At 44.0% G+C, this 12769-nt stretch overlaps 2 protein-coding genes across 4 annotated transcripts in view; one reads left to right on the forward strand and one right to left on the reverse strand.

Moving 5' to 3' along the window:
• Positions 1-434, forward strand: part of Coq10a (coenzyme Q10A) — a 21319-nt gene extending 20885 nt beyond the window's left edge. For both annotated transcript variants that reach the window (XR_016534014.1, XM_090327314.1), the window contains one exon: positions 223-434. Coding sequence is in view for 1 of the 2 variants with exons in the window: in XM_090327314.1 (XP_090183440.1) it covers positions 223-276 (54 nt within the window). In the remaining variant the exon portion in view is untranslated. The remainder of the gene's footprint in view (positions 1-222) is intronic.
• The window catches only part of Cs (citrate synthase), a 27097-nt gene extending 14328 nt beyond the window's left edge, over positions 1-12769 (reverse strand). The window contains exon 1 of one of the 2 annotated variants that reach the window (XM_090327304.1): positions 12560-12769. In XM_090327304.1, coding sequence (XP_090183430.1) covers positions 12560-12601 — 42 coding nt within the window. In that variant the 5' untranslated portion in view covers positions 12602-12769. Of the gene's footprint in view, positions 1-12189; positions 12228-12559 lie in introns of those variants that run through there. The other variant, XM_090327306.1, reaches the window with a different exon arrangement.

Below are 12769 nucleotides of genomic sequence, written 5' to 3' on the forward strand. Positions count from 1 at the left end.
AAGAAAAACATTCTTATGCAATAGACATAAAAAGCTTTGTTACCTCTTGAGAGACAACAGCAGGTTTAACTGCTTTTTATACACAGCATCACTAGCATCTTCTCATATCAACTGGGTTCCTGGGTGAGACAGTTTTATAGTATCTAGCCTATATAGATCTGTCAATAGTTCTGAGAGGAAAACAAATAAAGTTAAGCAATTATGTCGCAACTTTTCTTTCAGCCCTCAAGTTCTCCAAGTCTAGGACAGCCCAACCACAGCCATTCACAAGAGTAATCTTAGAAAAGGCACAAAGAAGAAAGAACACCCACAAAGAAGCAGCTGACAGAAGACTGGGGCTATATAGTGATACCTATTCAGCCTCAGTTCTCTTAAAGAATGCCAAGAGAAAGTAATTATTAACTTAGGAGGTGTGTGTGTGTGTGTGTGTGTGTGCGTGTGCGTGTGTTGATAATGGCTTAACAAAGAGGGTAAAATAAAGACATTTTCAGATTTAAAAAAAACTAAGTTTATCATCCATATACCTGTACTATAGGAATATTTTGTGTGTGTACAGATAGTAGGACTTGAACTAAGGATCTCATGATCTCTTAGATTTTTCCACTCAACTGGAGCTCTATCACTTGAGCCATCTCTACTTCTAGTCTTCTGCTAGTTCATTGGAGATCAGAGTCTCTTAGATTTGTCTGCCCTGGCTGTCTTTGAAACAAATTCCTCATATCTCAGCCTCTAGCAACTGGCTACTACAGGAATTTTTTGGTGGGGGGCACAATTATGGGGCTTGAACTCTGGGCCTGGGCACTGTCCCTAGGCTCTTTAGCTCAAGGCTACCGACCTACCACTTGAGCCACAGTGCCATGTCTTGTTTCCTAGAGTCACATTCTTTAGTGCCCAGGCTGGCTTTGAAACCAAGATCCTCAGATCTTAGTTTCCTGAATAGCTAGGATATCAGGCGTGAGCCACCGGGCCCGGGAGGATATTTATTTTATTTATTTTTTTATTTTGAGCTTCTTTTGCTCAAGGCTAGTGTTCTACCACCCGAGTCACAGAACCATTTCCAAGTCTTTCTGTTTATGTGGTACTGAGGAATCCAACATAGGGCTTAATGTATGCTAGGCAAGCACTCTACCACTAAGCCACATTCACAACCCTACAGGAATTTTTTTAAAATTACTTTTCACTTTTATTCTACTCCCACCTCAGATGACAAGTATCTTAACAAATATTCATGTTCCTACAGGAATTTTTGAAGATATATTTCAAGCCAGGTATAGACAGACAGATTGACTGACAGATAGTAGCACCTGCACCAAAGTAGAAGGATCATGTATTTCAGGCCAGCCTGGACTTCATAGCAAGACTATCTCATCCAGATATATTCTAACACACACACACACACACACACACACACACACACACACACGCAACCTATATCCAAAAGGCCAGTTTTTAGCTACTCAGGAAGCTGAGATCGAGGAATGTAGTTGTACAAAGGAGTCACCATTTACAAAGCAGTTTATAAATAATATAATGCATTTTGATCAATGTCATCCCTTTCATCATTCTTCCTCATCTTTCCCAATCTCACCCTTTCCTCAATTTTCTTAATTCTATAGGATATGCATTGAGATGATTGTGGTTTGAAAGCCTGGATAAGAAAGTCTGTGACACTGTTATTCTAAATTAATAACCTAAGAGCCAAAACGAGAGCTGTGGCTTAAGTGGTAGAGGCTAGCCATGAGCAAAAAAGTTCAGAAGTTAAGGCCAATTTCAAGGCTCAGAATTGGCAGGCAGGCGCGCTCGTGTGCACACACACAACACACACACACACAAAAGGAGGGAGGGACTTAGAAATGTGGCCTAAGTGGTAGAGTTCTTGCCTAGAATTTGAATGCATGAAGCCCTGGGTTTGATTCCTCTGTACCATGTAAACAGAAAATGCTAAAGTGGTGCTGTGGCTCAAGAGGTAGAGCGCTAGTTCTTGAGAAAGCCCAAGGACAGTGCCTGGGCCCAGAGTTCAAACTCTAGAACTGAAGGGGAAAAAAAGGGATTAAATCTGCATTAGGTAGGCCCTGATGGTTTATGCTATATATAATCCTAGCTACTCAGCAAACTGAAATCCACAGAGCTCTAGTTTGAGACCAGCTAGGGCAGAAAAGTTCCTAAGACTCCAACTTAAAAACTAACCAACCATTGAAGTGAAATGTATTTGAATAATGTGTATAGACAAAGCCCTCTTTTATGTTTTTACAAAAAGCATAGGATTTAATACAGACCAATAAAACTTCTTTCCCAACAACAACAAAAAAACAAAACTAACAAGCACTAAGTGGCTCATGCCTGTAATCCTAGTTACTCAGGAGGCTGAGATCTGAGGATTGAGGTTCAAAGCTAAACTGGGCACAAAATTCTGAGACTATTTATCTCCAATTAACCACCAGAAAACTGGAAGTGGCTCTGTGGCTCAAAGTGGTGGCCTTTAGCTGAAAAGCTTAGGGACAGTGCCCAGGTCGAGTTCAAGCCCCACAACTGACCAAAAACAAACAAAAAACTAACCAGCAAAAAAGCTGGGCTGGTGGCATAGCTCAAATCGTAGAGTACCAGCTGAGCAAGCAAAAGGTGAGTTCCAAAAACACTGCACTAGATTATTTTGGAAGATAACTGAGTCAATGGAAGCCTTAGTTTCTTCATTTATAATATTGCTTCAGCAACCAGGCACTGGTCACTCATGCTTGTAAATCCTACTGAGGAGGCTGAGATATGTGGATTATGGTTGGAAGTCAGCCCAAGCAGAAATGTCCAGGTGTCTCTTATCTTCAATTAATCACAGAAAAAGCTGGAAGTAGAGATGTAGCTGAAGTAGCAGTAGAGTGCGAGTCCAGAGTACAAAAGTTCAGCACAGTGCTCAGGCCCTATGTTCCAGTCCTAGGACTGGCACACATATACGCAAAACAACAATAACAAAGGGGCACACACACAACAAAAACAAAGGATCACAGATAATTTCAATTTGAGGATAGTCTGGGATGCACAGAAAACACAGGTAATAATAAGGCTTTTTTTTTTTTTTTGTCGGTTGTGGGGCTTGAACTCTGGGCCTGGGACCTGTTCCTGAGCTCTTCAGATTAAGACTACTGCCCTATCCTTAGACCTGCACATTGTCCCTGAGCTCTTCAGATCAAGGATACCACCCTACACCTTGAGCCAAGGGCCACTTCTGGTTTTCTAGTGATTAACTGGATTAGCTAGGATTACAGGCATGAGCCACCACACCAGGCTAATAAGGGAATTTAAATTTTTTTTGGAAAAAAAAATGTTTTTTTTTTGGCCAGTCCTGGGACACTGTCCCTGAGTTCTTTTGCTCAAGGCTAGTTAGTACCCTACCTAATGTGTTAGCTTGACAGGTGCCAGTGGCTTACTTCTGTAACCAACACAGGAAGCTTGAGTTCTGAGAATCAGTTTGAAGCCAGCATGAGAAGACAAATATGAGAGATTCTCAATTTCTAATTAGCCTATAAAAGTCAGAAGTGGGCTGTGGCTCAAGAAGTAAAGTGCTGGCCAAGATTGGAAAAAAATTCCAGTGGGAGTTGAAGTCCCTGAATTCAAGCCCCAGTAGTGGCAACCAATCAATCAATCAATCAATCACTAAAAAATAAAAAGAGATACTAGGTGTGGTGGCTTACTCCTGTAATCCTAGCTACTCAGGAGGCAGAGATCTGAGGATCAAGGTTCAAGGCCAACCTGGGCACAAAAGGACCTGAGACTCTTCCCCCCTCCCTTTTTTATTGCAATTAATAGAGGAGTTACAGTTACATTTGCCAGATAGAAGGTACATTACTTCTCACACACTGCTACCCCTTCCCCATGTTTTTGTCCCCATTTCCTGCCCCTGGACCTGAAACTCTTGTCTCCAATTAATCTCTAGAAAATGGGAAGTGGGGCTGTGGCTCAAAGGTAGGGTGGTAGCTGAAGAGCTTAGGGACAGTGCCCAGGCTGAGTTCAAGCCCCATGACCCACACAAAAAAACAAAAGTAGAGCTGTGGCTCAAAGTGATGAAAGAGCTCAGGGACAGTGTCCAGGCCCTGAGTTCAAGCCCCCCCCAAAAAAAAGAAAAAAAAAAAACTAGAAAGAAATGTGCGTGTTTCTCACATCAAATACCAGAACTCTAGTTTAGCACTGGATGACAGGAAAGAGTCAAGGTGAATGAATAGCTGATTGATTTCCTTTGGATGTGGAAAGTAAAGTAAAATTTCAATTTTCTTGTTAAAGGCTTCTTTATCAGAAGTGGAACTGTGGCTCAAAGTGGTAGAGTGCTTGCTAGTCTTGATCACAAAAACTCAGCAACAGCACCTAGGCCCATTACCTAAATAAGTAAATAAAATATACCCTTCTTATCCATGAGGACCCATCTGCCACCAAAGAAAGCTCTGACTGGCTTTGCTTAGTATATTCAGTTTATATTCACTGATGGGACAAACATTATAAACCAACCTTGAACTTCCACCTCCCACCTTCTCCCATAACCCTGGAGGTGTGGCAGTTTGGATTTTGACTTCTGACTGTATACCATGTGTACAGTCACCTTACTGAGACAGCAGCTGTCAGGTGAGTCAGGCAGTCATTGCATTAGATAGACTCCTTCAGGAGAGATGGTAAGTGCTGCTTTGAAACACTAGAGCTTGGTTTGCAAGAGCTGCCAGGTTTCTCTCTCTACAGTATTGGAGTGGGAGGTTTCTTCAAATATTATATGCTGTCACCAGTCAAAATAACATCTCCAATAAGCTTGTTAATATTTCCTATTTGTTTGAACAAGTCTCTGTAGGTAGCCCTGGCTGGTCTGCAACATCCTGTGCCTGCTCCTTGAAACACAGAAGTGAAGTTTCTTCTTAGTGACACAAGTGTGCTGAGATAGAAAAATATAAGGAAGTGGAGCTGTGGCTCAAAGTGGTAGAGTGGGACTGGGAGTTTGGCCTAGTGGTAGAGTGTTTGCCTAGCATACACGAAGACCTGGGTTCAATTCCTCAGTACCACATACATAGAAAAAAGCAAGAAGTGGTACTCAGGCTCAAGTGGTAGAGCTCTAGCCTTGAGAGAAGTCCAAGGACAGTGCTCAGGCCCTGAGCTCAAGCCCAGGACTGGCCAAAAAAAAAAAAAAAGAAGTAAAGCACCAATAGAGCAAGCAAGCTGAGCGTGCACTTAGCCCTGAATTCAAATTCTGATACCACCAAAAAGAAGATACTCTCTTCGTTAAACTGGTATTCAAACATTCCAAGGGCCTTGGAGAAAGATGTTACTAAGTCAATAAATTAAATAAACAGTTAAAATTTCTGTAAAAGGGCCGGGAGTTTGGCCTAGTGGTAGAATGCTTGCCTAGCATGCATGAAGACCTGGGTTCGATCCCTTGGTACCACATACTTAGAAAAAGCCAGAAGTGGTGCTGAGGCTCAAGTGGTAGAGCTCTAGCCTTGAGAAAGTCCAAGGACAGTGCTCAGGCCCTGAGCTCAAGCCCAGAACTGGCAAAAAAAACAAAAAAACAAAAAACAAAAAAACCCACAACCAAAAAACAAAACAAAAAAACAAACAAAAAACAAAGTGGTAGAGTGCTAGCTTTGAGATGAAGAGCTCAGGGACAGCACCCACACCCAGGGTTCAAGCCCCAGACAGACCCCCAAAAAAAAAAAAAAGGAAAGAGAGGAGTCTATATTTTAAAAGGCCAACAAAAAAGGTAAGTCTTGGGCTTGAAGCGTGCTTGCTAGCATACATGAAGCCCTGGGTTCAACTCCCCAGAACCACATGCACAGAAAAAGTTGGAAGTGGTGCTGTGGCTCAAGTGGCAGAGCACTAGCCTTAAGGGAAAAGCCCAAGGACAATGGTCAGGCCCTGAGTTCAAGCCCCATGATTGACCAAAACTAACTAAATAAAAATTAATAGGGGCCGGGAGTTTGGCCTAGTGGTTAAAGTGCTTGCCTAGCATGTACGAAGACCCGGGTTCGATTCCATGGTACCACATACATAGAAAAAGAAGCCGGAAGTGGTGCTGAGGCTCAAGTGGTAGAGCTCTAGCCTCCTTGAGAAAGTCCAAGGACAGTGCTCAGGCCCTGAGCTGAAGCCCAAGACTGGCAAAAAAAAAAATAAATAAATAAAAATTAATAGTCTTTGAAGATTCTGCAAATGACTTGCCTATAGTACTATAGTTCTTAAGAGTATTCCTAGACTAGGACATTGGACAAATCAGTTATCAAGTATGAACTTCTCTTTTTTTCCAAATTCTGGGATGTTATATGGATAAGCACCTGCTTAGAAACATAGTTATTTTTCTTACTTCTCCAAGTCTAGTCCACATAAAGCCTCCTTCTACTACAAAGGAAAAGATCTTCCTTCCCACCTTTTTAAAAGCTGGGCCTGGAGCTTGAACTCAGGACCTAGGCACTGTCTCTGAGCCTTTTTGTGCTCAAGGCTAGCAGCACTCTACCATTTACTGGAGGTAAGAGTCTCATGGACTTTTCTGCCCAGGCTGGCTTCAGACTATTATCCTCAGATCTCAGCCTCTTGAGTAGCTAGGATTACAAACCTGAGCCCCAGCAACAGGCAAAATAAACCTGCTTTGATTCTCCATCAAAGGCGTATCAGGAGCTCCAACATTAAAAACTTGAGAGGAGATCCTGGTAGTAACAGTTCAACTGTCCGCATCAACAAAAGGTAATAGTGCCAAGGCAGGACAGGCTTAGCAGATGGAACAAAAATACTTTCTGAGCTAGGTGCTGGTAATATGTATATATAACATTTTTTCTGGATAACTGGTAGGGAAAATCTTGTGTTATAGAGGTTTCTAATATAAGACAATAAAACAACAAGAAAAAAATAAGTAAAACTTCCCCCAAACCTCACCTAGGACAAAGGTTTCTTTCTCTTCAGAACCAGGTCAGAGAACTAAAGTCATTTAATGTCTGCATTTCACAATGGTGATACTGCAATGTTTAGTCAGGTCACTTAATATACTAGGCAGAGTTTCCTTCAAATCTCACATTTTGACTTCATATTCACAGAAATTTTCTTAATAACTTCACCCATCACTTTCAAAGTCTCTTGCCTAAGATTCACTAATTTTTCAGAAAAATACAAAAAATACAACTCAAGCCTCAGAAGTCAAGATTCAAAACTGAAAAAAAAAAGCAGAATCCTAAATTTTCATTTCAGTACAATTTTTTTTTCCAGCACCAGTCCTGGGGCTTGACACAGGGCCTGAGCACTGTCCTTGAGCTTTCTCAAGGCTAACATTCTACTACTTGAGCCACAGTACCACTTCCAGCCCTTTCTGTGTGTGTGTGATACTGAAGACATACCCAGGGCTTCATGCATGCTAGGCAAGCAAGCACTCTAGCACTAGGCCATACTCCCGGCCCCCACGCCTTGATTTTTTTGGGGGGGTCATAGGGCTTGAACTAGGCCTGGGCACTATCCCAGAGCTCTTCACCTCAAGGCTAACTCCCTACTCTTGAGCCAAGCCCCACTTCCCATTTTCTAGAGGTTAAATGGAGATAAGAATCTCAGGTCCATGCACAAAGACCCGGGTTCGATTCCTCGGTACCACATAGATAGCAAAAAGCCAGAAGTGGTGCTGTGGCTCAAGTGGTAGAATCCTAGCCTTGAGAAAATCCAGGGACAGTGCTCAGGCCCTGAGCCCAAGCCCAGGACTGGCCAAAAAAAAAAGAATCTCAGGTCCTTTTGTGCCCAGCTGGCTTTGAACCTTGATCCTCAGATCTCAGCCTCCTGGGTAGCTAGGATTACAGGCCTGAGCCACCACACCCCTTGATTTTTGAGATAGATTCTACACTTGTAGTCTAAACTGACCTTAACTTATGATCTTTCTGCCTCAGCCTCCCAAGTTTGCCACCTTACCCAATAGAACAATTACTTCTCAAGAGGATTGACTGTGCAGGTCCTGAAGCTTGAACTCTGGGCTTGGGCACTGTTCCTGAACTTCTGTGGTCAAGGCCAACACTCTACCACTTGAGCCACTTGCCTCCCCTGAAGTCAATTTTTTGCTTTTGTTGGTATGGGGTAGGTGTAGGTAGGGGTGGGTTTGTGAAGGGGGGTTTAAACTCAAGGCTTTAGTCTTGCCAGGGCCACATCTCCCAGCATTGTTTTTTGGTGCTCACTCTTCAATCCTTTTGCCCTCATGCTTTAGTAGCTAGGATTATACACATGAAATTAGAGGAAAACAACAAAAAAAAAGATTAAAAAAAAAAGGTCTACTGGGCACTGAATCAAGGGCTTTAAGTACACTAAGCACATATTTTGCCAACTAAACATCTCCAACCATTTTTTTTTTCTTTTGCTGATTCTGGGGTTTGAACTCAGGGCCTAGCAATTTTATTAGGCTTGCTTATTCAAAGTTGGTGCTTTAGTACTTGAATTCCATCTCCAGCTTGGCTTTATGGGTAGAGGGTGAGGGGTAATGAGACTTGAACTCAAAAGGCCTGGACGATGTCCCTTAGCTTTTTCATTCAAGGCCTTTTTTTTTGGCTCAAGGCCTACCACATGAACCACAGCTCCACTTCTGTGGATTAAGAGTTTCACAGACTTTCCTGCCCAGGCTGGCTTCTATCCTCAGATCCTTAGATCTCAGCATCCTGAGTAGCTTGGATTACAGGCAGGATCCATGTGCTACAGATGCACAGCAATGCCAGGGTTTTTTACATTTTATCTTTGCTTTCAAGATAAAGAGTCTGGCTAACTTTACCTAGGCTGACCTCAAATTCTTAATTCTCATGCCTTCAGAATAGTTTTGATTGCAAGGCTTGTTCCACCATGTCTGGCTCCTACTCAACGCTTACCTCATACAATCCTGACATAAGCAGGAGGAATTACTATGTGGTTTTATTAAGATCCACCAAGTCTAGATTCCTGTGGGTTGCATCTGTGGGTTTCTAGGAATCAGGAATGCCAACATTCCCTTCTCTACCTGCTTTATTCCCCTCATTCTGTACATGTCCTTATGCCTACATGTTCATTTACCTACTATCCACCTGAAGGTCACTAGGCAGAATTAAATATAGTCATGAAGCAACTAGCATTGCAAAAGCTCCCCCATGCTTCTCATCTTTAGTTTATCCAGTGCCAAGAAATTGCCATTACTTTGAGTAACAGGCCAGTATTCAACTGAATGCACAATGATCTGAGCTCTTGTCTTTAAGAGTTCTGGGTACTGGGCCAGTTTGGCCTATTGGTAGAGTGTTTGCCTAGCATACACAAAGACCGGGTTCAATTCCTTGGTAACACATACATAGAAAAAAGCTGGAAGTGATGCTGTGGCTCAAGTAAGAAAACCCAAGGACAGTGCTCAAGCCTCAGGGCTGGCAAAAAAAAAAAAAAAAAAAAAAAAGTTCTGGGTGCTAAGCCTGTTTGATAGGATAAAACAAACTCCTGTCTTGTGGAAAGCAGTTTCAGAGTAAGGCTTGTAGGAGGTATGTAATGCTATTAAGTTTGTTGTGAAGTAATCATGGTATTTATTTAAAGACCTTGTATAGAAAATAATCTGGAAATGTCTGAATTGATTTTCTGAAAGTTCCAAACATCTTAGTTTAGAACAATTCCTTTCTTTTTTTTTTTTTCTTTTCTTTTTGCCAGTACTGGGGCCTGAACTCAGGGTCTGGGCACTGTCCTTGGACACTTTATGTTCAAGGTTAGCATTCTGCCACTTGAGCCACAGTGCCATGTTAGGCTTTTCCTGTGTAGGTGATACTGAGGAATTGAACCCATGGCTTCGTGCATGCTAGGCAAGCATTCTACCACTAAGCTATAGTCCCCACCCATGGAATACCAATTCTTAGTAGTACACACAGAACTCCCTTTAGAATGGTCATGGTAGTTAATGCCTGTAATTATCATTTAGTAACATAAAACAGGAGAATCAAGAGTTCTACGCCAGTTTGGGCTACATATTGAGACCCTTATCTCGATAAAAAAAAAAAGCAAAAAAAGAAAGCTGGGCACGGGTGGCTCATGTCTGTCATCCTAGCTACTCAAGAGGCTGAGATCTGAGGATCATGGTTCAAAGCCAGCCCAGGCACAAAAGTCTGTGAGACTCTTATCTCCAATTCACCACCAGAAAACCGGAAGTGGGCTGTGGTTCAAGTGGTAGAGTGCTAGCCTTGAGCTAGAGTTCAGGAACAGCATCCAAGCCCAGAGTTCAGGGTCCACAACTGACACATACACAGACAGATAGATATACACACACACAGCTACCCCACACACAAATCGAGCCCCAAGACTCAAAACTGAAAATGGCAGAGGATAGTTCTTGGGTCAGAAGCCTACTTTGCCTTTTTTTGTTTGTTCTTTTTTGTTGTTGTTGTTGTCGATCATGGGGCTTGAATTCAGGGCCTAGACACTGGCTCCTGAGCTTTTTTCATTCAAGGCTAGTGCTCTATCACTTTGAGCCACAGCTCCACTTCTGGTTTTCTGGTGATTAATTGGAGATAAGAGTATTTCAAACTTTTCTGCCTTGGCTGGCTTTGATCCAGGATCCTCAGATCTCAGCCTCCAGAGTAGCTAGTGAGTCAATAGTACCCAGCCCACTCTGCTTCTTTATAAAGCTTATTTTCACATCAAAAGTTAAAATCTATTAGCAAATACAACCATCAATGAAACCGCAGGCTCATCTAGAAAGCTCATTAAGGTGAGACCAGTGCTTATCTGCTGCAAGGACTTTTAGTTCCTGGTCAAACTGCTTAGTTCTCAGGAAATACCAAGTCCTGAGTTTGTTGGGCTTTGCCAGTTCCAAGGGTCAAAAGCCTAATAGATTTCTAGAATCTCCTAAGGTAAAAGTAAAAACGATAACACTAGTCAGGCGCCAGTGACTCATGCCTGTAATCCTAGTTACTCAAGAAGTTGAGATCTGAGGATTGAGGTTCAAAGCCAGCCTGGCACTACAGTCAGTGAGACTCATCTCCAATTAACCACCAGAACATTGGAAGTGGTGCTGTGGCTCAAAGTGGTAGAGTGCTAGCCTTGAGCTGAAGAGCTTAGGGACACTGCACAGGCCCAGAGTTCAAGCCCCATGAAGAAAGAAAGGAAAAAAAAATAATAACACCATTACTGTAGTCATGTCATCCCAAAAGTACTCTGAGATTCCTTAGGGGTTTATGAGATAAATCAAATTCACTGTAGGGGTTAGTCTATCTGGTCAGGGTTAGTAGCTCTGCAATGAACTAATTATAGTGGCCCCTATTCTGCCAAAACACTGTCCAGAACTCTGCTTTATTTCCCAAGAGGTTTCCTTACCCTACAGCAGGAGTAACACCAGCCAACTAAGTCAAGTATCTCCCAAATGAGCAGTCACTACTTTGTAGCTGGGTGCTTGGAAGAACCTCAAGATAAAACCTACAGGTTTCACTTTATCTTCTGCCAATCAGAGCAAGCAAAAACCACTCTAAAGTTTTTTTTATCATTCAGGGTCTGCAGAAGAGAAAATGTGAGCAGTTTGAATAAGTCAAGGTCACTTGTGGGATTGTCCCTGCTTAGATTAGAGGGCCAGGACTTCTTCAGCAGAGCAGTTTCTCTGTTTAAAGAGCCAAGTTATCCAAAGCCAAAAGTACTGGTGATTTGAGGTTGGAAGCATCATTACCTGAAATGATATTCCTAGAATCTAAAAGGAAACACATGACAAGTAAAGGGCCCCAAGGTATTCTTGGGATACACATGAGGAGAAGAAACAAGATCAACAGCAAAACCTAGGCAAGCCAAATAATAAGATGGGCTATGTGACCTTGGCGTTACTACCTCCTCACTTACTGGTCGGCCTGCAGGTCGGGGAACCACCTTTCAGGTTCTTTCTCCAATCACATGCGATAATGAAGCCGAAGGTGTCACGGAAATGCCTCACCCTACCCAAGCTCCTCCTATATAAATAAAGTACAAGAGTCCCAAGGACAAAGAGGAGCTGGGCGTCCCACTTCTTTACGAGAAACTGCAACGGCTTGGTGCGGTCACTCAAGGTTTCAATACTAGTGCTGGGTTCGTGGAAACGAGTAGTTGAGGAACTGACAAAGCCTTCCCTACAACGCAGGGCCAAAATGAGCCAGCGTTCCAGCTCAGGCCCAGTGACAGAGTGAGCACATCTGCTCAACCCATCCTTTGCCCCTCCCCCAAACAGTTCTTTCCCCTAACTCCACCGGAACGACTCACCTCCCTTCTCTACCAACCGTTCCCGTCCCGGCTCCGGCGTCTCCGGACACGCATTCCCGCCCCCTCCCACCGTGGACGAGCGTACTGACCGGCGAGTCGGCCCCTGCCCCACCCCACCGCACCCTCACCCCGCCCCAGACTGCAGCGGCCTGCCGTTCAATTCACTCCCAGCAGCCTGCAGCTCAAAGCGGCGCGGCGCAGCACATGGGCCTGGGGAGCCCCAGGCAGGGCTGGCGGGCAGCCAGGCGCAGGGCCCCTTTAAGGCGCGCAGGGGTGCGCTCGGGTGTGGGAGGGAGACTCGGACGCCGAGGGCCTCCGGTCGCGACGGGCCCCACCCCAGGACGCCGCGCTCCCTCCTCTCGCAGCTCACCTTGGCTCCCAACAGCCGGGCGGCCGCAGTGAGTAAAGCCATGACGGGTGAATTCCGGGTTCTGCTGGGGAGGAAGGGAGAGAGCTGCGGCAGGAATGGAGCCGCAGCGGCTGCACCAGATACCGCGCCAACCCGTGGACAAGGTTGAAAGGAGGCGACCGAGGGGACGGGTAGACAAACCGACGACGGCGCCCGGCCCGGGGTCCTCAG

Source organism: Megascapheus bottae, chromosome 2, assembly GCF_031878675.1.
Source record: "Megascapheus bottae isolate mThoBot1 chromosome 2, mThoBot2.hap1, whole genome shotgun sequence".
NCBI classification, from domain to species: Eukaryota; Metazoa; Chordata; class Mammalia; order Rodentia; family Geomyidae; genus Megascapheus; species Megascapheus bottae.